Below are 22,614 nucleotides of genomic sequence, written 5' to 3'. Positions count from 1 at the left end.
GACCGCGAAGTGATCTGATGCTTGTGAACAAAGTTATAGCGTTGGCATTGCTTGGCGAAACAGCATGATTTTATTGCTATTGTTATTCCTTTACATGTTGAAACATAAACACATGCATGCGGTTCGTTGGTTATAACTATTTTCACAAGCATCGGATTGCATTGCGGTCTTCAACGAAGTTTTTCAGGACACCCTAGGCTATCATTTTACAGTATTGGTTAAAAAGTTTTAGACAAACTTTTTCAACTTATGACAAAAATGCAAAAAAGTATGTTTTCCCATACAAATTTTGATTGCAATGCGCAAAGTGTAGACGCAACCGATCGTGCTCAAATTTTGCACAGATACTCAGGACCCGAAACGGAACCAAAAAAGCTTTGATCTGAGAAAACGGTTGCGATGACCCACACTAATATATATATATATATATATGAAAAATTAATTCTTCCTCATCAAGTGGATGAGCACGTTGGTGCCAAAGTTACGTTGCAATGAGCGAATGTCATTTGCTCGTTGCAATGCAAATGTGTTGCAACAATTGAACTGTCACTGTTGTAGATGGCTTCCTATGAAATTATAGCGACTGGCCGTTAGTTTTATGGCTATATCTCCAAAACGGTAAGAGATTCCATTTTGGTGTCAAAGAATGAAAGGAAGAACATTTCTGCGCTTAGAAAAATTTTGTTGAAAATAATCTATGATGCAGACGGTTCTTTTATCAGTATTTTTAGACGTTTTTTCTTTATGGTGAAAAATTTTCTGAGAAATTTGTTTCTCGGTGTATTTTTATTGGATTGCTGAAGTAATTTGGCGTCGATTTCACTAAAAAAAGTTTGTTCTACGATGCATAGTTTTTGAGATATGATTTTTTGAAGTTTAGGGTGTTTTTTAAAATATTGGAAAATCGAGAATCTTCACCTAGCGTTTTCCGGGAAAATAGTCCTCTATGATTTTTTTGAATTCCATATATGATCATATATTCACGACCTCTAGCTGTTGTGAAATTTTCATTGAAACTGGAGACCCTTCGGCCCAAACCTGTTCGGTAATAAAAAAAAAACCCCTGTTCTAAGATCAACCAATTTCTAATTTGAGCAATAATGTTTGTTTTATTTAGAACAATTTTGAAGTTCCAGTGGATTTCCTACAGGACGTGACGCTTATGCGTCCACTTTTTAAAATGTGGCAAATCAGCGTTGCATTTATTTGGTCAATTTTCGTAATAAACTACTTGTTTTTCTTTCCCTATCTGGTATTACAATATGGTTCATATCTATAGGCTGCAAAATCTCAATATTTCCAAAAATGCACATGGGACAGTTATGCTTCTACCGGTAGTTCAGACATCCTTACATAAATGTTGTGACGCCGCAACTATGTTTTTTGCCGGTCTAATATTCAATGGATCCGTCTAAACGTGACATAACTGCAAGGAGAATACATTTTACTAAGGTGGCGCAGATAAACATTGCAAACCACTGGTTGTCTCTTCCACTCTTCTGGTGTTCTTATGCAACTAAAATAGTGACGTCACTATTTCAGTTCCATAAGAACACCAGAAGAATGGAAGAGACAACCAGTGGTTTGCAATGTTTATCTGCGCCACCTTAGTAAAATGTATTCTCCTTGACATAACTGCAGCATCACAGTTCGTACGCAGTGATAGTGGTAGTGGTTAGAAAAGAGAGAGATGCGATATGTGAAAAATAGTAAACAAGCGGGAAAGTGCAGTTCCGCCATTGCAAATTAATCGCAAATAAAGTAAATAATTTGGAAAAAAATAAGTTTATTTCGCGAATTGGAGTTTGCAAAGTTGAGAATGGTGTATTTTGATGGAAAGTCTCTGCGCAAATACCGGTACCGGGTGAGTCTTGAAAGAAGGGAGATTTCCAAAGACAGCTACCGTGCCAGTGTAGTATAATCACCCGCGCAACATTCACTTTTGGGTAACGGTCCCAAATTTTATCGACCCAGAATGGCAAATTAAGCACAAAGAAGTCGTGGCAGAGAAGACCACTTAATTTTTAAGCATTGCTGAAAACTAATCGGCTGCTTTTTTTAGAAACCTTGTTTTCCTCTCAAGAACATTCTTAAAAATTGCGTAACACCGGCTAAGTGACTTCTGCGAAGTGTCAGTGAGAAGTTCGGACCTGCAGCAAAATGGCTTCCGATGCAGAATCCGCCCACGATCAGTGGACCATCATGGACCTGACTGTGACTCCGTGCGCCATTTGTGGCCCGTCTACGCGTGACAAAGTGATGGTTGGCTGTGACAGATGGTCAAAATCCAAGAAGAGAAGGACACCAAGAAGCAGGCTCGCACCCAGAAAAACGGCAACGAGCCTGACAAATGCAGCGTCAACTCTCGTCTAGTTTCGTCTGGCGTGGAATCGAAGGTGCGTGTGCTAGAAGAAAAGAAGAAGCGACATTGCAGCCGCAGAAAAAGGAGATTCAGCGTGTGTTTGAGCAGCTGGATGGAGTTGGAGCTGCGGATGCGCGCTGAAGAAGAAGAAGAGCAAATAGCTTGATAAGCGGAAATGTTCCAGAAGAAGAAGGAGCAGATTCGACAGATGAAGGTGAACCAAGATTCATTCGAGCTGCGGAACTGCAGCTGCAAGAAAGGAAAAGGGAGATGCAGCATGCTTTTGGGCAGCAATTGATGGAGTTGGAGCTGCGGATGCGAGCTGAAGAAGAAAAGAGCAATAAGCTTGGCAAGCGGGAATGTTCCAGAAGAAGAAGGAAAAGATTCGGCGGATCAAGGCGAACCAAGATTCATTCGAGCTGCAGATGGTGGCCATGGATAAGGAGTTGGCGGAAATGTCGTTTTAAAAATCCAAGTTGCCACGGGTGCTTCAAAAGCGGACCATTCCGGCAAAATTGTCCAAACGTGAGGAAGCTAGCAATAATCTACAAAAGCTCCGAAGAGGATAAGGAAGTTCGACGATTTCGGCGATTCGATCTGCAAAGCCAAAATTCGGACTTGTCGATGGAGTGCAAGGTAAAGACGTACAAGAAAGTGGGTAGTGTCAGCCAAGACGGGCTGGGGTAGCAATAGATCGGGCCGACAAAGGATCAGCTATCCGAGAGGAAGGGGTTAACACACAAACTACCAAAATTCTCCGGCAAACCAGCGCAGTGGCCATTGTTCTATGCGGCCTACAAAGCGTCCAATGATGTCTGTGGTTACATGATCCATGAAAACCTAATGAGACTTCAGGAAACGCTGGAAGGCGATGCCTTCGAACTGGTGTCTGGGCAATTACTACTTGCCGAAACCATCCCGCAGGTCATCGAAAAGCTGTGCTGGCACTTTGGCTGCCCGGAACAACTGCTCCAAACAAGGCGGAGCATCTATGCGGCCATCTGGAGGCAGCGGATCTACGGCAACACCTCGTTAATACGCTGCTCCTAAATTCGCTGGTCGCCAAGCTGCCGGATAAGGAGAAGCGTGAGTAGGTCCATTGCCGGTGAGGTCGAGAGGGAAACAACGATGCGGACGATGACGGATTTCCTTATGAATATCGTGGTAGACACCTGTGAAGCCAGCATTGACTTGGAGTTTGTGGAGTTCAATCCACCGTCGTTGTTCGAAGCAGTTGCCAATTCGGAAAGAATCAATGAGGAATCAATTCGGAAGTTCAATGAGGCTGGTAAATCCAGCAGTTGTGACAACGCAAGTGAAGAGAGGGAGCTGAAACCATGCCAGATGTGCCAATCCATGGCCCATCGTCTGAGCCACTGCGTGGATGTCAAGAAATTGTGGTACGCGCAACGAGCACGGCGGGAAGTGCAAGTTTAAAACCCGCTGCAACATCGCTAACTGCAGAGAGCTCTACAACTCACTCATGCATCCGGTCAGAAACACGGTTGGGCTGAGTGTACACATATGGATAAACTGCACGGTGGTGTTCCGGAACATTCCGGAACAGCTGCACTGCGGAGGAAAAACAGTTTCCGTGTTGGTGTTCCTGGACGAAGGAGCTTCCGTTACGCGGGTGGAGAAAAAGCTCGCCGACCGACTGGGCGCGGTCGGAGTAAAAGAGCGATTGGCTATCCGATGGATGGGAAACACGTTGTGAGAGTGGAGGATTCGCGAAGAATAAGCCTTTGGACGTCAGGAACAGGCACTGTAGCCGATTGCAAGATGCTGTTGCAACAGTGCACACGGTGGACAAGTTTTTTTTTTTATCTGTATTAACGAGATTTTTAGCCCTAGGCTAGTTCATCTCGGGACCCACGCTTTACTTCCCTTCCGAAGGAAGAACTCACATTTTGTGAGTTTGTCGGGAGTGGGATTCGATCCCAGGTCCTCGGCGTGATAGTCAAGTGTTCTAACCATCACACCAGATCCGCTCCACACGGTGGACAAGTTGATGCTGCCTCATCAGAAGTTGAAATCGACGGAGCTTTCAGCACAGTACAAGTACTTGCGAGTAAACCGTGGCATCCTGCAGATGGCGAAAATAAGAGCCCTGGGAGCGATCGCGGGAACCAGCGTTTTCGATGAAGCACCGCGGCGAGTTGTTGACGAGACAACATGAGGAAAGCCGGCCAACGAGAAGTCTTGTCGCAAGTGCAATAAATTCGGCGGAAGCCACGATCGATCGATGAAAGGAGAAGCGTTGGGCGATGCACGCGCTCGATGGAGGGCGCAAGTTGTCGAATGAGATCCTAACAACATGGGATCACCATACTATTTGTCGCCGGAATCGATCGAAAGCGAAGCACTGAAGCCGAACCACTCCCGACTAGGATCAGGGTGGGGTGCGGATGTAAGTATTTCCTGAACATCAACCAACGGCCAAAATGGATCGACGATTAGCAGCCGCTCCAAGAGGACGAATTCAGTCTTTCAGTAGATTAGCAAGTATGCGGGTACTCCCAATGAAGTAGAGAGAACGGCAGTTACATGTACCGAACTTTCGCTGCAGTCGTTGCATTGGTCTCGGCTCATTTTATTTGTTGCTGACTTTCCGTTTAATTTTTTTACGGCTGGCTCGCAGGGCTGGACACCACAACCCTCTAACTTTTAAGAGTACCATGGTGCCAAGCTGAGTACTAGGACGCCGATCAGCTGGCTGGGGATCATACGCTGTTGTGAGTCACTTCTATTACGATTTTTTTTATCTGTATTAACGAGATTTTTAGCCCTAGGCTTGTTCATCTCGAGACCCACACTTTTCTTCCCTTCCGAAGGAAGAACTCACATTTTGCGAGTTTGTCGGGAGTGGGATTCGATCCCAGGTCCTCGGCGTGATGTCAAGTGTTCTAACCATTACACCAGGTCCGCTCCACATTACGAATATATATTATTTTACGTTAGAACTGAACATCGTGTTTAAATAACTCAGAAGTTGATTCCACGAAATCGGCAAAATGAACTAAATAGACAATATTGTAGCTAATACAGTTAAATTATCAAGTTTATTTAGGTTCGTTCATTGAGTACAGCACGCCTTCTAGAAAAGAGCCACAAACACTATGAAGTCTATAGGAAAGTAGATAATGAATGCTCCTTTAATGAGCGTCACAATGTGCCAGCTTCTCGGGGAGCAACATTGCGTGCGACACGAAGAAAGAATTTTCCATGAACTGCTATTCCCGACTGACCACATTATCGCTTGGCCCCTTTCTTCCGACGTCGTGAAAAAGATTCCAAAATAACTCACTGTAGGAGGTATCGCTGTTGAATACCTGATTCGTATCCAAATTTCGTTTCAACTGGGATTTGATCCACCAGAAGGATGACCCTTTTCTAGCATAATGGATAGCAGTGAAAGTTAAATTCGTATCACCACTCGCTGCTTTTTCTACCCCTACACTTCATAGAATAATGCCAAATTTTGACATTTATGTCCTAGCTTCACTAATACAATTGCACAAAAATGAAAACTTTCACCAATATTGCCACAAAGCCAACCCACACAATGAATTTCCCATAAAAGCTCTATCTGCGATTGCGTTGAATCGGCGTGAACATTGTCTAGTCTTGAAATGAACATCAGTTCCCCTCCGTTCACCAAGCGACACCAATACAAAATAGAAAAGCTGTCAACTTGCGACCGCCAACGTGCTGCCATGAACTGATTAGGTTCCCTTATCACCACGTTTTGTTTTGTTATTGAACGTCACCATTGGTTCACGCGTCATGGCAGTATTGGTGTCATTGATAACCCACAAGCTCTTACATCAGCCACCCAGCACCGCCACCCCCACCCCCAACGTACAAACAAAAACAAACTAACGATATGGGATTTCCTTCTTTCTTCCTTGCTTCGTTCTTTGTTCACACAGCCCGGAGACGTGCCGCAGCCAAGCGGAAAAAGCTTCGGAACCTAGGGAAATCCAAGTCAACCGACACCGAGGAGGACGATCCCGACGATGACTGCGGAGATGACGGTGAGTTATTGTTGTTTGTTTATGGGATTGTAGCGGGTTGGGGATGAACTTGAGGGTGGAACGGTATGAAATGCATCTCAATCGGACAAATGGGAACTCCCTGTTTGCAATCGTGGGAAGTTCGGATAGTCATTGATATGAAAATGATATTAAATTTGTGAATCGGATTCGCAATATAAATTGAGAGATGCATTCTGTACCTTTCCTTCTTGGGTGTACGTACTTCAGTGGCGTCTGGCGTCAGTTAATGCACGGAACCCGAAACGAAAATGCAATAGTCTGTTGTATTATACACTGAACGATCACTTTAAAATTAACTTTGGTTGTTTCTTTCAAGATTTATTGTTTTAGATTCTTAAATATTTTTTTTCTGACTTTCGTTTCTCTTATTTCTTATTAATGACAAATAAATTATTTGGACATTTTTGTTTCGTTCATCGTTCTACACTACGGATTAACACGATGTTTCTCATTCAGTTTATGTCACCAAACGTAAGAAAGGTAACTGAAACAGGACCAAGATCGATCTTGAAATTATACTTTTGAGTAGTTTTCGTAGGTGCTAGTAGAAATTTCATAAAAGAAGACATTAAAATAACAAGCTTGCATAAGTAGACTCGCTGTAATAAAGCTGAACATTACAATAATTAAAAAAGTTTATCAATTCTCAGGTTAACAAAATTAAAAAGGTGGGGTCGTTTTGGTATATTTTATGTATAGAATAAGAAGCTTATTTACGAAAATTGACCTTCTCGCAGGAAGTTGTCGACATGGGACCTGCCTCCACCCTAGATCTTTTGGACAACTTTTTCCATGACATTCCAGACAATGTGTGGGCAGTAGGGATTACAAGCCCCGGGGCCTGACAAACAGTAATGCCGGCAAGTCGGACCCCAGCCAAGACTCCCGGAAAGCTGGGAAGGGTGCCACCGTTATTAGGCCCTCAGCAACTACAGAATAGGGCGAACCAAGGGGAGGACCACCTTTAGACGAAAGTTGAGTGGAACAGGAAGAAGTAGAAACCGCTAGTTGAGAAGATCAGGGATGCCAAACCAAGATGGCGTAAGAGAGTAGGTGCCAAGTACGTTAAAGGCGACGCGCTCGTCATCAAGATCGAACAGTCTAAGTAAGAACTCGGACGTCTTCAGGACGATGCGAAGCGACGCCAAGCTCGGGGATCTGGAAGCCGATGTGCGCAGTATCAGATGTTCTAAAATGGGAGAAATGATCCTAGAACTCAAGCACGAAAGACCATCACCTTGCCGTAACCCTCAGCGAGATTCAAAGGGACTCGAGATTGTCCCTGATACTCGAACCACGCACATCACTCGGTCCCTCAAGGCAACCCTTGATTAATCGTATCAGTTCATCCGGGAATCCGTACTCGTGCATAATCTGCCATAGCTGTTCTCGATCGATTGTGTCATACACCGATTTGAAATCGATGAACAAGTGATGCGTGGGCACGTTGTATTCGCGGCATTTCTGCAACACCTGGCGGATGGCGAACATCTGATCCGTTGTAGCGCGTTCACCCATGAACCCACCCAAGCCTGATATTGCCCCACGAACTCTCTTGTAATCGGTGATAGACGGCGGCATAAAATTTGAGAGAGTATCTTGTAGGCAGCGCTCAGTAGTGTAATTGCGCTATAGTTCCCACAATCCAACTTATCGTCCTTTTTGTAGATGGGACTCACGATACCTTCCATCCACTCCTCCGGTAATACTTCTTCCTTCCAAACCTTTGAAATGACCCAGTGTAGTGCTTCACCGTATTTAAGTAACTCGCTTGGTAGTTGATCTGCTCCAGCGGCTTTGTTGTTTTTCAAACCGGCTAACCTCCTCTTCAATCTCTTGGAGATTAGGGGTTGGAAATCTTACGTCCTGCGTACTTACTCCTAGATCTGTTACCGCGCCACCTTCGGTACTTGTAACGTCGCCATTGAGGTGCTTATCGTAATGCTGCCGCCACCTCTCGACCACCTCACGCTCGCTCGTGAGAATATTCCCGTGATTATCTCGGCACATGTCGGCTTGTGGCACAAAGCCTCTGCGTGAGCGGTTCAGCTTCTCGTAGAACTTTCGTGTCCTTAGCGCGGTACAGCTCTTCCATCGCTTCACGATCTCGTTCTTCCTGCTGGCGCTTCTTCATCCGGAAGACTGAGTTCTGCCTGTTCCGCGCCTGTCTGTAACGTGCCTCATTCGCTCTCGTACGGTGTTGCAGCATTCTCGCCCATGCTGCATTCTTCTCGTTTTTCAACTGTTCACATTAGCCGTCGTACCAGTCGTTTCTGTGATTCGGAGTAGCGAAGCCTAGTGCTGTAGCCGAGGTACTACCTATGGCGGATCGGATGTCCCTCCAGCCATCTTCAAGTATAGCTGCGCCAAGCTGCTCTTCCGTTGGTAGTGCCACTGTTAACTGCTGCGCGTAGTCTTGAGCCACTTCTACGTTACGCAGCTGGTCGATGTTAAGCCGCGGCGTTCGACTTCAACGCGTGGTGATAACTGTCGAAAGTTTTAAGCGCATGCATACAGTGACTAAGTAGTGATCCGAATCTATATTCACACTGCGGTATGTGCTGACATTGGTTATTCCCGAGAAGAATTTACCGTCGATTAGAACGTGGTCGATTTGGTTTTCTGTTTGATGGTCGGGTGATCTCCAGGTGGCTTTGTGGATATCTTTGCGGGGGAAGAAGGTGCTTCGGACTACCATACGACGGGGGGCTGCAAAGTTTACGCTTCGCTGGCCGTTATCATTCGATACGGCGTGCAGGCTGTTTCGCCCGATTACCGGACTGTACATTTCCTCCCTTCCTACCTCCGCGTTCATGTCGCTGACAACGATTTTCACGTCACGCGGCGAGCAACCATCGTATAATTGCTCTAACTGCGCGTAGAACGCTTCTTTCTCGCCATCAGGTCTCCCTTCGTGTGGCCAGTGGACGTTGATGATGCTGTAATTAAAGAAACGGCCCTTAACTCTCAACATGCACATTAGGGTGGCCCACACTTATATGAAAAACAAAAATTTCGAAAAATGCCAAGTCTTACCTCCTAAATCAGCTGTTTTGGACTCCCAGAAGCTACGTTCAAAATTTGAGCAAAATCGGTTGAGCCTAAGGGAGCGCTCAAAACACTTGAAGTTTGTATGGGAAAACTTGACCAAATGTATGTAGAAATTTTAGGTTTTCGAATTTTGCCGCTAGGTGGCGCTGTAAGCGTTCAATAATCAAACCCTTTTCTATTATTGTAGGTGACTATATGCCAGAGAACTTTGTCGAAGACCGTGAAGTGATCCGACGGCTGTGAAAAAAGTTATACCCTAGGCAAAGTGAGGCAAAGTATTGAGATTTCATTATTGATATTATTCCTTTACATGTATTGGAAAAATAATAATAAAGTTTATCCTCACTTTACCTAGGGTATAACTTTTTTCACAGACGTTGGATCACTTTGCAGTCTTCGACAAAGTTGTTTGGCATATAGTCACCTACAATAATACCAAAGGATTTGATTATTGAACGCTTACAGCGCCACCTAGCGGCAAAATTTGAAAACTTAAAATTTCTACATACATTTGGTCAAGTTTTCACATACAAACTTCAAGTGTTTTGAGCGCCCCCTTAGGCTCAACCGATTTTGCTCAAATTTTGAACGTAGCTTCTGGGAGTCCAAAACAACTGATTGAGGAGGTAAAACTTCGTATTTTTCGAAATTTTTGTTTTTCATATAAGTGTGGGCCACCTTAATGCACATCCTTGCGTTGATTGGCTGCCACCCGATCACACGTGTTCGCATCTTGCCCAACACTATAAATCCTGTTCCCAGTTCATTGGTGGTGCCACAGTTTTGGTAGATAGTAGCCGCTCGATGCCCGCTTTTCCACACTTTCTGTCCAGTCCAACAAAGTTCCTGCAACGCCACGATGTCGAAGTTGCGGAGAAGTGGTTCGTCGTAGATAATCCTGTCAGAACTCTACGATCGAATAAAGTTCGCCGTAACACGAAGTTAACCATCTACAAAACGCTGATTAGACCGGTCGTCCTCTATGGGCACGAAACATGGACCCTACGTGCAGAGGACCAGCACGCCCTTCGTACGGAAGGTGTTGCGTACCATCTACGGCGGAGTGCAGATGGAAGACGGGACTTGGAGAAGGCGAATAAACCACGAGCTGCATCAGCTGCTGAGAGAACCAACCATCGTCCATACCGCGAAAACCGGGAGGCTACGGTGGGCGGGTCACGTCATCAGGATGTCGGATAGCAACCCGACTAAAATGGTTCTCGAGAGTCATCCGACCGGTACAAGAAGTCATGGAGCGCAGCGAGCTAGTCGGGTCGACCAAGTGGAGGACGATCTGCGGACCCTACGCAGAGTGCGGAACTGGAGACAAACAGCCATGGACCGAGTGGAATGGAGGCGGCTACTATGTACAGCAGAGGCCACCCCGGCCTTAGCCTGATTGGTCATAGGTCACCTACGAAATCAAGTGATTTGCAATTCCATGTTCCAAGTTTCCAATCGTAGTCCTTATTTCGTCTCGTGGGTCTTTGCCGATTATATCGAGTCGTATTTTCTCCTATGTTATTCGCAATGGGGATTTTTACGAGTGGCTTATTGGGTCTTCGCCAGCACTCCTGTCTCACCGGAGGGCCATCGTGCCAGTTCTGTTTAACGTCCCAACCAACACTGGGACGACCACGCTGATGGGGCTACCACCTTGGATCTTGCTGGGCGTGGTGCAACGTCTTTTACTCAGCCGCTGGATGCCAGAACAGACGCTGTTTGAGCCGCATCTCCTTGGTGAACAAACGCTCGGGTCGTACCTCCTCAATCTAGCTGAAGTAAGAAGGACAACAGCGACCAGGCTGCACTACCAGCTAAGCACACAACTCTTAGCAGACGGTCTTTGTCATCGCTTGACCCGTGGAAGCATGAGGTAGGAGCTTGTGAGGGCCATAGCTATGTTGGACGCTCTCCTTATCGACTTACCGTTTCGAGAGCTTCGTGGTCGCCAGTAAATGGGTTCGCAGTAGGTGATCGAGCAGTTCACGCAGATGCCAGACTGTACGACGCTCGAGCATATGGGGCGATAAAAATGTGACAGGTGACTTCAATGTCTGAGCCCTGGAATGGGGAAGCCGTTTCACGAACCTGCGGGGTCATATCTGCTGGCCCTGGCTCTGGCCATGATAGATGTCGATCTGGGTAATATCGATACTAAATCAATCTTAAAAAAGTAATGTTGATGATCGAATCAGCTTGCTTCTGATAAAATTAACTTTTTGCATTGACATTAATCAGAAAAGTTTATGGACTGACCGTGAATCGAACACACCACCTTCAGCATGATCATGCTGAATACTTGCGCCTTTACAGCTGTGAGTATATTGGCCTTTCAACATGATGAACGTCTGTGAACGATGCTCACAGCTAATCAATGTGTAGACGTTCTTTACATATTAAGCAAATAACAACGAACAAAGAGTCCTTTAATAACTTGCATAAAACTTTTCGGCAGAATGAATCAGATTTGCTTTGCAAGCTATGAAATATTAAATAAACAGTTGCTTATGCGTAGAAATCAAATTCAAAATCTGATGTGTACCTCAAAATGTTGTTGATTAGTAGAACCTGAAGCGAACTTCCCTCACGAAACGATCGCAGAGTATATTAACAATCCCAAGCTTCCAATATCATACTGATTAGGTCTAACACATCGCGAATTTAATTTAACACACATTTCTTCGCTAATACGCTAAACACTGCTTTTGCTCATTTCAAATTCGCTTTTCAGAACACATGCTAGACACAATCAATTTATATAAATTTTCTAATCGATCCTTTTTGTAACGTCCACCCCATATAGGCTACCTGAAATCCAAGGTGAAAACCCAGGGCAAATGCATCGGGTTCTGGCGGGCGGAAAAGCGCTTTCGCTTCTGGATCCGGCACACCGTCAAGACGCAGTGGTTCTACTGGTTCGTCATCGTGCTGGTGTTCTTCAATACTGTGTGCGTAGCGGTCGAACACTACGGCCAACCGAACTGGTTGACGCAGTTTCTTTGTGAGTATTTTCTCGGGAAATTTTGTAACTGGAACAGGATAATTTTTGTTTTTTTTTTTGCTCTCCTCAAAAACCAAAAAAACAGTAATTGTGAATATTCCGTCTTTTTACAGATTACGCCGAATATGTGTTCCTGGGATTGTTTATGATGGAGATGTGGATCAAGATGTACGCCTTGGGGCCGCGGATATATTTCGAGTCGTCGTTCAATCGGTTCGACTGTGTCGTCATCAGCGGGTCCATCTTCGAGGTTGTGTGGTCCGAGGTGAAGGGTGGCTCGTTCGGTTTGTCCGTACTGCGAGCCTTGAGGTTACTTAGGATATTTAAGGTACGTTGTAAGATAAATGAAACTCCAATAGAAATGCTATAACTGATCCATTCTCATCCGCAGGTTACAAAATACTGGTCGTCACTGCGCAACTTAGTTATATCGTTACTCAACTCGATGAGATCCATCATTTCACTGTTGTTCCTGCTCTTCTTGTTCATACTGATCTTCGCACTACTGGGAATGCAACTGTTCGGAGGACAGTTCAATCTGCCGGACGGAACGCCGCCGACCAATTTCAATACGTTTCCAATCGCACTGCTGACGGTGTTTCAGATCCTAACCGGCGAGGATTGGAACGAGGTTATGTACCAAGGTATCGAATCGCAGGGAGGTCACAAAAAGGGGATGATCTACTCGTTGTACTTCATCATCCTGGTGCTGTTCGGTAACTATACCCTGCTGAACGTATTCTTGGCTATCGCTGTCGACAATTTGGCCAATGCACAAGAGCTGACCGCTGCCGAGGAGGAGCAGATGGAGGAGAACAAAGAGAAACAGCAGATGGAGCTGGACAAGGAGATGGGAGCACTGCACTTACAGACCGATGGTTCGCCGCCCCGGGTTGAAGTTTCGTCGCCTTCTCCAACCCGGGGCAATGGAAGCAAGGCGAACAAAAAAGAGGAAGACAAGGAAGAGGACGACGACGACATTCCGGATGGGCCGAAACCGATGTTGCCGTACTCTTCGATGTTTGTGCTCTCGCCGACGAATCCGTAAGTTTCATGCCATAAACGGGGGAAATTATGTCAGTGCTTCAAATGAGGGGACTTAGTTTACGAGAACAGGTTTTGCTCCCGTTGCCTTTATATGGGACACGCTTTGTTATTCATTTAAACCATATTTTTGGACCTCTAAATTCAGAATATGTGCGCTTCAAAATGCTCCATCTTGGGTTTTTATCCCATACATTTTTATTTGGGACGAAATTGACCATTAAATGACTTTTTTCGGAATTTGTATAGGAAAATATGGAAATAAGTCGAATACCCTAGATGGCATGTTTTAAATCGCACATATTCTGATGTCTTAACCTACAATCTCAGAGAATAACATTTGGGGCACCATGGGGTGCCCCAATTTCGTGCGGGCTAGGCATCATAATTGTAGGAATACATAAGTGACCCGATTTTTGTCAGCCCCTGTTCAGAACACATTTTTTGCTCTCGTCAAAAACCTAAACAGTTTTTAAAACTTTTTATCCTTCTATATTCTGCATTACAGCAGTAGTTTGATCATAAATATAAATGAATTGGTTAAAGTTTGACCGTGAGATAACTAGAGTAAAAAGTTAATCACAAAATGGGGCTGACAAAATCGAGTCCTTACTGTAATAGTTTAATTGTTCAATTTTAACTCAAGGGATTATATGACGAACTTGGTGGTCTAGTGGCTACCGCTTCTGATTTATATGCAGAAGGTCCTGGGTTCAATCCCTGGCCCGTCCCTTTCCTCCTACTTTGTGTCTTTCTATATACCTTCTCTCTGCGCTCTCTACATATACAACTCATGTATATAAACATGTTCATAGCCGTCGCTAGAACAGAAACGGGTTGAAAAAGCCGTTTTCCTTCCTTCCAAACTTTCACAGCACAGTGTCACAATCCTATTAGAAAACGGCTACAAGTTATGCAATCAAGCGAGCTGTGCCGCATATCTTCAAAATAATAAAAACACACAATTCTATCACCTTCCCCTGGTATCCACACACCAATGTGTGAACCTTCTGCCAACCAATTCCCACCAACACTCCAACATCCGCATGAATTTGTGCTGGCGCAGAGGTATATTCGGCCAGATGTGGATACAAACGATTGCAATCATCACTTCCTTACCCTTCCCCACATTGACCTGCAACCTGACGTGGCAGGCGCCATTGTCGCCCAAAAATAGAAGATCACCAACGCTCACATACTGAAGATGCCTGCTAGTCCCCGGCAGTTATCTCATTGGTCCTTGTGTGAGTGTAGCTGGTCTGGCGATACTGGAGTAGCATCCACGGGCGGTCAATCAAGCTCAAGCTCAAGCTCAAGCTCAATTTTAACTCAAGGGATTATAGCTGAAGTGAAATTTGAACAATTGTTCAAGAAGTTATCGGTTAGCGAGGACCCACACGAAATTAGGGCAGTCCATAATAACCCCCTTTGAACACAGCGTATTTCGTTTCAGAGGAGCCTTAAAGTAAGGGTTTCAAAGATGTTAAAGGAGCATTCCAAGTAGGTTTTAGAGACATTTCAATGGATTACAAGGAGGCTTCAGGAAGTTTCATGGGGTATCTGGAGATTCCATGGGGTATCAATGGGATTTAAAATTTTGTTCTTGGAAGAAAAACCATATCACATGCATTTCAACGGCTTTAACCCTTTAAAGCTCATGGTTTCTGTAGAGCACCATCACTTGTTGGTGTATCTGACCTAATCCAGTTAGTTTCAATATTGTAAAATAGCTATTGAAAAGAGATTATAAGTTCATTAGAGTAGGAGGGGGCGGGGCAAGATGGGTCACCTAAGGACGGATCATCATAACATTGTAAATACAAATCGTATTGGTTTGTATTCATCCTCCACTCTTCAATACACTAGTTAGCTATGCTAAATATCGATAAAAAAAACTCATAAAATACAAAACAAGATGTTAAACAAGCAATTTTGAAAAGTGATCAATTTTGGGCAGTGAAAAAAGTGCGGGGCAAGATGGGTCACCTTTTAAGTAATTTACATTTTCTCAACAAAAAACGGCAATATATAATATTTGTTCCGTATTCATATATGCTCCACATCAATACTCAGTAAATAAGAGCTACTAGTTAACATTTTATAAATTTATTTAGAAAATAAAAAATTTTACGATTTGAGTGGTCCTAAGACGCCTTGAAAATCGATGTTTTCACTAAATAATTATCATAATTTTATGTTATAATTTTAGGCGTTCTTTCCGCTTGATTAAAGTGAGTTATGAGATAGTCTTGTAATAAAAAATAAATAACTTTTAAATGATCCAAGAATACGCTCAAAATTGAAGGTGACCCATCTTACCCCGCGGTGGTTTATATGGAGAATACATGGAATGTATCGCATATATTTTTCTAAAACCATTTTATTTTTCATTTCCAATCAGAGTGAATAATTTTTCAATCAATACCCTAAACTTTTGTATATTCATGCTGGTCACCTAACAAAATTATTAATATTATCAAAATATTATTAATTTGCTCGAAAATGGCACTGACCCATCTTGCCCCGCCCCACCCTACTTGCACTCTCTAATTATTGGTTCAATATTGAAACTAGTGGTACTCACTAAACAGATTAAATTGCTGCGTATGCCATGGTTTTCTGCTTATTTGAAATGTTTCTTGATTTTGCATATGAAATAATCAAAGATTGCTTTAGTGATCGCGACGTTTAATCAGTTTAATCAGTTTACGCTGTTAAGTGAATCCCCCTACTATTTATAAACAATCAATAACTGTTGATTTACAATTATTTTGTTTTATGATTGCGATAAATTAAAGTGATTTCTAACCATTTTTATTGAAGCACTTTTTACTCAAAGTATTTATTAGCACTCAAAACTTAAAAAAGTCGTAGGCGGAAAAAGATTAGGGGATGTTTCAGAGGGAATCAGGATTACAACTGATACCCCTTTAAATCTCCCTTGAGATCCTCTGAAACACTTTTGAAGCATTCCTTAAATCCTCCTGGAATCATCAGAGATCCCTGGAATCCCCCAAAATGTAATTAAAATCCTCAGAACGAAGCTTAAGCTCCCTGAAAGGCCTCTACAAACCACTGAAACCTCCTAAAAACGTTATTGAAACGTCCCTAGAATCCTCTGGTAATCAACTGAAACCCGATCTAGAGCGCCCCATGAATTCTTCTGAAAATCCTAAAATTTTCAGAAAGGTCCTGAAACCCACAGGAACTCTATGAAAACACTTGAATCGTTCTACGATGCCATGAACACCTTCTCTCAAATAAATATTCCCTAAACCACCTGGAATGCATCTGAAACATTTTAAATCTTCCTGAGTTTCCTTAAACCCCCTCTGAAATGCCCTGAAACGGTCTATTCATCACCTTTCTGAAACCTCCGAAACTCCTTGTAGCTTCATGTGAACCTCTCAGATCCTTGGAAACTCCTCAGAGAACTTCTGAGTTACCCTGAAACGTCCTTGAAACACCATTGAAGAACCCTTTTGAAACCCCTGAGCAGGGGCGTACAATTTCGTTTCAATGATACACTTCCATGCAACATTTGAATGAGTCACTTCAAGTGTTTCATACATTTTTCTAATGACTCGGTCGTTAAAAAAAACTTTTCCACTCATCGTAGCACTCGGTAGTCTCCCACCCGGTCGCATTGCTTGTGCTTCACCCGTCAGAGCATTAGTGTCTCACTGGTGCGCGCTAGTCTCTCAATGGTTACGGGCGCCGGTTAATTGGATTTAAGTGGTCGAATTTGTTATCCTCTTTCATAAAACATAATTATCATTCTATTGGCGTGCACCACTATTTAAAAATGTGGTTTAAATAGTGTTTTTAGCATGTTGAAGTATTTCAATGACTCATAAATGAAACGAAAATCCAAGTGTATCATCCCATGTTTCATACACACTTGTTTCTGTAGCAGCAACGAACGAGTGTGTTGCTGGGTGAGAGATGAAGCATCACAGCAGTCCGTTCGCATGGGAAACGATTTGCTACAGTCGTCGTACGTCATGTTTTCCTTTCGAAATTGCACGACCCTGCCCCTGAGACGACATGAAACTACCTGAAGTTCACCTAATAGCACTTGAAACTACTTTAAACGTCATTGAAACGCCCCTTGAATGCCCTGAAATCCTCATAAACGCTCTAAAACCCCTCAAACGTCCTCAAATGCTCATGAAAATCCTCTGAAATGTGCTTGAAACGCCCCTGAAACAACCTGAAATCATTTATTAAAGGTTCCCATTAGAAAATCTTGCAGAATCCTCCATGAATAAAAAATCCTTTAGGAATTGCGTCAGAAATCCTTCAAGAGATTCCTCCAAAAATTTCTCAGAGGATTAATTTGGAATCCATTCACTGATTTCTTCAAAATTCCTACATTATTTTTTTTAGAAAATCCTCCAGGGGTTTCTTAAGATATTCCTCCAGTGATATCTTAAGAAAGTCTTCCATAAAATATTTACGAAATTCTGATATCTTTTGCTATATTCCTGGGAATTGCTTGAAGAATTTTTCAGAGATTTCTTTAGAAAATTCATAGAATCATTGATCATTTTTTCTGAAGATTCATCCATAAACTAAGAAATAAAACAAAAATGGAAAAGTTTTATGCAATTCAGTATCATAATTTTTATTTTATCTCACTTATTTTGGTATCATAATAGCCAATCTTTCCGAACTGGTTCATTATGCAACTGAAATGAGTTGCATAATGAAAAATAGTTGTATAATGTTCATAATGCAACTCAAATAAGTTGCATTATGAAAAAATCATAAAATTGTGTATGGAACTCGTTGCAAAACTCGATTTTTTCAGCACTCTTCGTATTTATCCAAGTTTTTGCAACTCGTTACATAAATAACTATTATTACTTGAAATTGTTTCATGAACTCTATTAGAAAATCTTCCAGGGATATTTTTCAGAAAATCATACACGAATTTCTCGAGGGATAATTTATTTTTTATTTATCCATACATAGCAGAAAAAAACCCTGCAGTATTCCATGAGTTTCCTCGGAAATTGCTCCATGGATTTTTTTTTCAGAAATCTCTCCTTAGATTCTTGCAGAAAATTCTTCCAGCATTTTTTTTTAGAAAATCAAAAGTTCTTAGATCTATCAGAAATTTAACAATGGATTTCTAATGATGTTCTAATCTTCCAGAGTTTCCTTCGAAAATTAATTGAGGAATTACTTAAGATAATTGATATTTTTTTATGATCATGGAAGAAATTTCTTCAATAGATTCTTTCCATAATTGTACTATGGATATCATCAAAAATGACGTCATTCATAAAATCTTTCAATGATTCTTTTATAACACCTTCCAGAGAATCTTTATGAAATTTTTCAAGGGTTTCCTTTAGATATGCCCTCAAGATTTTTTTCAGAAACTCTACTAATAATTTGTCTGGGAAGTTTTCTAAGGACTTCTTCTGAAACTTCTCCTGGGATAACTTCTGTAATTGTTCTAGATCTAGAGTATCCTCTTTCTGTAGGAATCAGACATTTTTCCAGAGAGTCCTTCACTATCTTCTTCAGTGGTGCAGAATTTTGATTTTCAGGTTGTGGAGATATTCAGGAGTTCATTGGAAAATGGATGAAGATTTTTTTTTTGCAACCAACGATTTTTTGCCAGAAAATATTCTGGTGCTTTCTTCAAGAATATATACTCGCATTTTTTCACGAGCTTCTTTAAAGATTTCCTCGGGATTTTTTCAGGGATTCTATTGGATATATCTGCAAGAATGTCTCGAGAAATTACTTCTGAGTTTCATCTAGAAATTCAAGTAAAAACTTATCCGGGGATTCTTCCATAATTACTTTCAGTGAATCCTACAGAAATTCATTCATCAAGTTTTTTTCGAGAGTTCCAGTAGTTTTCCTCCGTTTATTTCCAAGAAATTCCTGCAGATTGTCCTCCAGCATTCTTCTAGGATTTTTTCGAGGGATTCAGTAATTTATCCAGAAATACTTTTGAAATTTCTGAAATTTTCCCAGGATTTTCTGACGATTTTTCCGAAGAAATTCCGGAGAAGATTTGTAACGGGCACCCTCGGGGACTTTCTGACGGAATCCCTGTTTAATGTCTCAAGCAATTCCTGAAAGAACTTCTGCAGATACCACAGGAGAGATGCTTCGATGTTCTCAAGATATGAGAGAAAGTCCTGCTATTTTTTTTTTTTGATACCGAAGTCCTGGAAGAATTTTCAAGGAACCTTTTAGAAAATTTCTGAAGGAATTTCTGAAGGAATCATTAAAGGAACACCTGGAAGAACTGAACAGTCCTTTCCAGGTACTCCTAGATTCTAGAATATGATACCATCATGAATATCTTATGGAAATATATGGAGGAATACCTGGAAGGACTTGTGAAAAAAGGCTGAAGGCATCCATACAGGAATAACACTAGTTTACAGCATTTTTGAACTCGGTAAGCTGATGATCATTTTTGGTGTAGAATCATGCCCTGAGTTCGAAAACGCGAAGGAAAAAAATTACAGTAGAGCAGAATTTTTTTCGACTTTCCATACAAGGTTGATGATTTGAAATCGATTTTTGTTTTATTTTTAAGCAAAGTCGCTCACATCTCATTCTCCGTAATCAATTCTCCGATTGAGCTGAAATTTTTACTGTAACTCGCCTACATATGATATGTCAAATAAACGTCGAGAAAGAATTTTTAAGTTGGTTTTTTCTTATTGTAAAAAATACATTTCTTCAAAAAATTTTGGGAATTTTGCTTAAATTTAAGAAGATCATCCCTAAAACTCGCCAATATCTTGAATTTCATCAATCTGACGCAAAACCTGTATTCAGATGATCGAATGGTATTGTATTCAGCTTTTAATTTATGGAAAAAGATTTAAAATTGGTTGAACATAACGCAATACATTTGAATTTAAGTAAATTACATATTTTGAAAAGTTACAAAACTCGATATTTAGCTGAAACTCAAAAACTGTTCTACTTTAAATTTTTTGAAGGTCGGTTTCGAAATCAGAACTAAATTGTGCTCCAGAAACTTCGATTGTTGACAGAAGTTCACGACTTTCGTTTTATTTTGTAAACTTGTGTAATTGCAAGAATCTCTGAAGGAATCTGTGAAGAAACTCCTCCGGAAATCACTGGAGGAATTCCAGTTAAAATGTCTAGATGTAATCCTGCATAAAATTCTAAAGAAAAATTCTGTCTGAACGATTTCATCATTAATCTCTAAAGGAAATTCCTTGGAAGGTTTCCAATTTTTTTTTTTTGAAAAAGGAGTTTTTGGATAGATTTCAAATGTTGGAGTAAATTTTGATAGAATCCCTGAAAGAATTCCTTCAGGGATCTCTTCCAACATATGCAAATTTCTGAATCGATCTTCAAAATAATTTAATAAAAATTATTGAAAGATTTCTTGTAGGAATATCTGGTGAAATTCCTAAACAAACCCTTGGACTGGCTCCAAAAAGAATCTTTTGATGATTCTTTTGAACTCCTGAAGAAATTCGAGGGAAAATTCTAAAAAGAATTCCCGAAAGAATTCCTGGATGAAGTCTTAGATAAATTTACAATGCAATACATGGACCGAAAGCCTGTCTTCATTTTCAAACATGTTCTTTGATTCACAATTCCATCTCTTATTTTGATTGGCATCTTGAAGTCATGTCAGCCAAAATAATTGAAATTAACCTTTACGGCTCCGACAACTTATTTTAAAAAGGTTGGCATTTCGTCAATATTCATCCCCTTTTTTAGGGCCGCACTCAATCGATCATAAATTGCTACAGGTTTATTATTCCCAAGTGGCCTTGCATTTCCCGGAACTGTTATGGAGATATGCCGGATAACATTGTAATGAAGGGGGTGGGGGGCTGCATAATACGACGTATAAATCTTAATGATTTCGAGAGAATAGGCCAGAAAAGATATACTGAAATATGTATCAACTGGTATGGCCACCCCGGAATATCTGGCAGAGGTTTCACCCATTAGCCATAGGGACCTTTTTAGGAGATGATAATTTCGAGAGAATGAGACAGAGAAGATAGACTAAAGACTATTTCTCCAGTAGATTAATGCAAGAAAATCTGGAAGATTTTTTAAAGATATTGCTCATGCGGTTCTATCCAAAATATGCCAGAAGAAGTCCCATTAAAAACTTTGGGTTGTACTATTGAAAATTCCTAGAAGAAATTCTTGAACATCTTTAGGAATTCCTGAACAAAAATTAAAGAAGCAATTTCTGAAGTTATCTATGCATAAATACCTGAACGAATGGAAGAATACTTAAAGACACTCCTTAAGATATTCCCCTAATTTCTAGAAAAAAAAATCATGAGAAATTTCTTAAGGAAACTCTACAAACAAAAAAAAAAGTGGGAAAATGCCATGAGAGAACCAGTGTAGAAATTTCTGAATCGTATATGGAATTTTGAAGGAATCTTCAAATACCTCGATTAACAAGAGAATCCTCTCCCTGTATTCGTAGGAGAATTTCTTATGAAACTCTTTTGGAAATTCCAATAAATAGATTCTGGAGCAATTTGTGCAGGAATTACTGATAGAATCTCTGGAGAAAATCGTGAGGCATTATCGGGAACAATTCTGAAAGTATTCCTGAAGTAAAAAGTGAACTTAACAAGCCATAACAAATCCCTGGAGGGATTTTTGGAACCACGCCTGGTGCAACATGCAGAAGAATCTCTTGAGAATTGCCTAGAGAAATATCCAAGTAAATGTCTTGGAAAACTCTATAAATCTCTATAAGAATTCCTGGAGTATTCTCATAGCAAAGCTTCGGAAGGACATTTCCTTCAGACATGTTCGAAGAAATACATGCACGAACATCTGTAGCAATCCTAGAATAAGTAGAATAAGGAGGTATTCTGAAGGAATTTCTGAAAAAAAAAAACTCGTGGACTGCTTTCAAGATGAATCTCTTGAGAAATTTCTTATCAAACTCCCGTACAAGATCAAAGAAAATTCTTGGTGGAAATCCAAAAAAAAAAAATCAAAAGATTACAAACATGATCTGGAATGAATTCTTAAGGGATACCTGAAGGATTCTTTAGAGGAATTCGTGCTGAAATACTCTCAAGGAATCTTTCTAT

At 41.4% G+C, this 22,614-nt stretch overlaps 1 protein-coding gene across 24 annotated transcripts in view; it reads left to right on the top strand.

Moving 5' to 3' along the window:
- LOC115268722 (voltage-dependent calcium channel type A subunit alpha-1) overlaps positions 1-22,614 on the top strand; it is a 561,442-nt gene that overhangs the window by 403,429 nt on the left and 135,399 nt on the right. For 19 of the 24 annotated variants that reach the window (XR_009998921.1, XR_009998922.1, XR_009998923.1 and 16 more), the window contains 5 exons: positions 6,295-6,399; positions 6,877-6,900; positions 12,278-12,475; positions 12,589-12,803; positions 12,867-13,519. Coding sequence is in view for 19 of the 24 variants with exons in the window: in XM_062858472.1 (XP_062714456.1) it covers positions 6,295-6,399; positions 6,877-6,900; positions 12,278-12,475; positions 12,589-12,803; positions 12,867-13,519 (1,195 nt within the window). In the remaining 5 variants the exon portion in view is untranslated. The remainder of the gene's footprint in view (positions 1-6,294; positions 6,400-6,876; positions 6,901-12,277; positions 12,476-12,588; positions 12,804-12,866; positions 13,520-22,614) is intronic. The other 5 variants (XM_062858464.1, XM_029876909.2, XM_029876907.2 and 2 more) reach the window with 1 other exon arrangement.

This window comes from Aedes albopictus, chromosome 3, assembly GCF_035046485.1.
Source record: "Aedes albopictus strain Foshan chromosome 3, AalbF5, whole genome shotgun sequence".
In the NCBI taxonomy this organism is placed as follows: Eukaryota; Metazoa; Arthropoda; class Insecta; order Diptera; family Culicidae; genus Aedes; species Aedes albopictus.
The sequence above is the reverse complement of the archived record's forward strand: the minus strand, read 5'-3'. Positions and strand labels throughout refer to the sequence as shown.